At 35.1% G+C, this 2,292-nt stretch overlaps 1 protein-coding gene across 1 annotated transcript; it reads left to right on the forward strand.

The window, feature by feature from the left end:
- Positions 1 to 1,324: 1,324 nt before the first annotated feature.
- Positions 1,325 to 1,708, forward strand: LOC148564877 (secreted RxLR effector protein 161-like). The gene has a single exon (XM_088487103.1). It carries the CDS (start codon positions 1,325 to 1,327, stop codon positions 1,706 to 1,708), a length of 384 nt encoding a protein of 127 aa, XP_088343229.1.
- The last annotated feature ends 584 nt before the right edge of the window (positions 1,709 to 2,292 follow it).

Genomic DNA, 2,292 nt, shown 5'->3' on the forward strand with positions numbered 1-2,292 from the left:
TGGGGATGTCCAGCTAAGGCGCGACCGTATAGGCTGCACGAAAGAAAATTGAACTCAAGAACAATTAGTTGCTACTTTGTTAGTTATGATGAGCGTTTATGGGCATACAAGTTTTACAATCCTGCATCAAGGTCTATTTTTGAAATGAGAAATGCAAGATTTCTTGAGGATGTTAAGTTTGGGGTGAAGGAAATATTAGGGATGTTAATTTTGATAAGGATTCTGCAACTGATAATGATATGGTCTTTGTACCTATTATTGTTCAAATTGCAGTTATAGTACAGGAGCACAATGAGAATCCTACTGTAGATCCAGTTACAGTACAAGAGAACAATGAGAATACTGTTGTTGCTCAAGATATTGCTACAGTACTGGAAATCAATGAAAATCCTCCTCAACCCCAACCCATAAAGCAAGCTCAACAACCTCAAGAAGTGCTATTAAGGAGATCAAACAGAGAAAGGAAAAGTGCAATTTCGGATGAATATGTAGTCTATCTCCAAGAATATGAGGATGGCATTGGTTTGACAGAAAATGACCAATCAATTTTCTTCAAGCCATGCAAAGTTCTAACTCTGAAAAGTGGATTGATGCCATGAAAGAAGAGATGAAGTCTATGAAAGACAATGACATTTGAGACCTTGTAAAGTTACCCGAAGGTGTGAAATAAATTGGCTATAAATGGATATTTAAAACCAAAAGGGATTCTAAAGGTAATGTCGAGAGATATAAAGCTCGTCTAGTCGCTAAAGGCTTTACTCAAAAGGAAGGCATAAACTATAAAGAGATTTTTTCTCCGGTATCATCGAAAGACTCTTTTAAAGCCATAATGGCACTAGTAGCTCATTTTGACTTGAAGTTACATCAGATGGATGTAAAGACAGCATTACTCAATGGTGACATTGATAAAATGATGTATATGGTATAACCAGAAAATTTTGTATAAAGCAATTCAAAATCTATCATCTATGGTCTCAAACAAGCTTCTTGTCAATGGTATCACAAGTTTCATCAAGTCATTACCTCATACGGTTTTTATGTAAATATCATAGATGAATGTGTATAATGCAAGTTCAATGGGAGTAAATACATATTTTTGGTCTTATATATTGATAACATTCTACTTGCCTATAACGATTTATGCTTGTTGCATGAAACTAAGAAATTTCTATCGAACAAATTCAAAATAAAAGATCTTGGTGATGCCTCTTTTGTATTAAGAATCGAGATACTAAGATATCTCTTTCAAGGTATTCTTGGATTATCACAAAAGAACTATATCGAAAAGATTTTAAGTAGATATGACATGGTAAGTTATAGACCAATGGATACACTCGTAGCTGAAGGAGACAAGTTCAATCTCAAGCAATGTCCCAAAAATGATCTTGAGAGGACAGCAATGCATGATAAACCTTATGCATTAGTACTAGGGAGTTTAATGTATGCTCAAGTCTGCACACGTCCCGATATATCATTCATAGTGAGAATGTTTGGTAGATACTTGAGCAATCTTGGCATGGATTATTGGATAGCTGTTAAACGCATAATGCGTTATCTGAAGGGAACAAAGGATTACATGCTTACTTATCGGAGATTAGAAAATTTGGAGATTATTGGGTACTCTGATTCTGATTTTGCGGGATGCCAAGATAGTAGATGCTCTACTTTAAGCTGTATCTTCATGTTAGCTAGAGGAGCTATTACATGAAAGTCTAACAAACAGACTTTTGTAGCTTCCTCAACAATGGAGGCAGAGTATGTCGCTTGCTTTGAGGTATCCAAACATAGCATATGGTTGTGAACATAGTCCTTTTTTCTTGTAAGTGTATTGTTTTATTCAGAATTTCAACCGATTCAAAGCATATTTTTTACTATTTTATATTTTAACTAGTTCAACCAGTAATTCAGCAATTGAATTAATAAACTAATAAATTAGTAACCTAATTGGTTTCATCACTGATTTGGTTTTGACAACTATGTTTGTAACACTTCATCTAAGCGATTAAGATTATTTAATCTGGTTTCCTGACATGACACTCGTTGCGTTATTTCTCTTTCTCACTTGTTACACAAACTTTTTACACTAGCCTCTTCCATTCCACCATGCGCTCCAATTGAGTAACAATGAAAACCCCCTTAGCAACTACATATAGCAACTTCTACCAATGGTAAAGGCTACTTCTATTCAAAGTGATGGTCAACGATTTTTGGCAAAACCACCACTCATTTTGCACCACTCCAAACCAGATTCAAGCTCACACATATGTTCCATCCATTTCGCAACAAGTCTTT

This window comes from Arachis ipaensis, chromosome B5 (assembly GCF_059453495.1).
Source record: "Arachis ipaensis isolate K30076 ecotype BB chromosome B5, ASM5945349v1, whole genome shotgun sequence".
Lineage (NCBI taxonomy): Eukaryota > Viridiplantae > Streptophyta > Magnoliopsida > Fabales > Fabaceae > Arachis > Arachis ipaensis.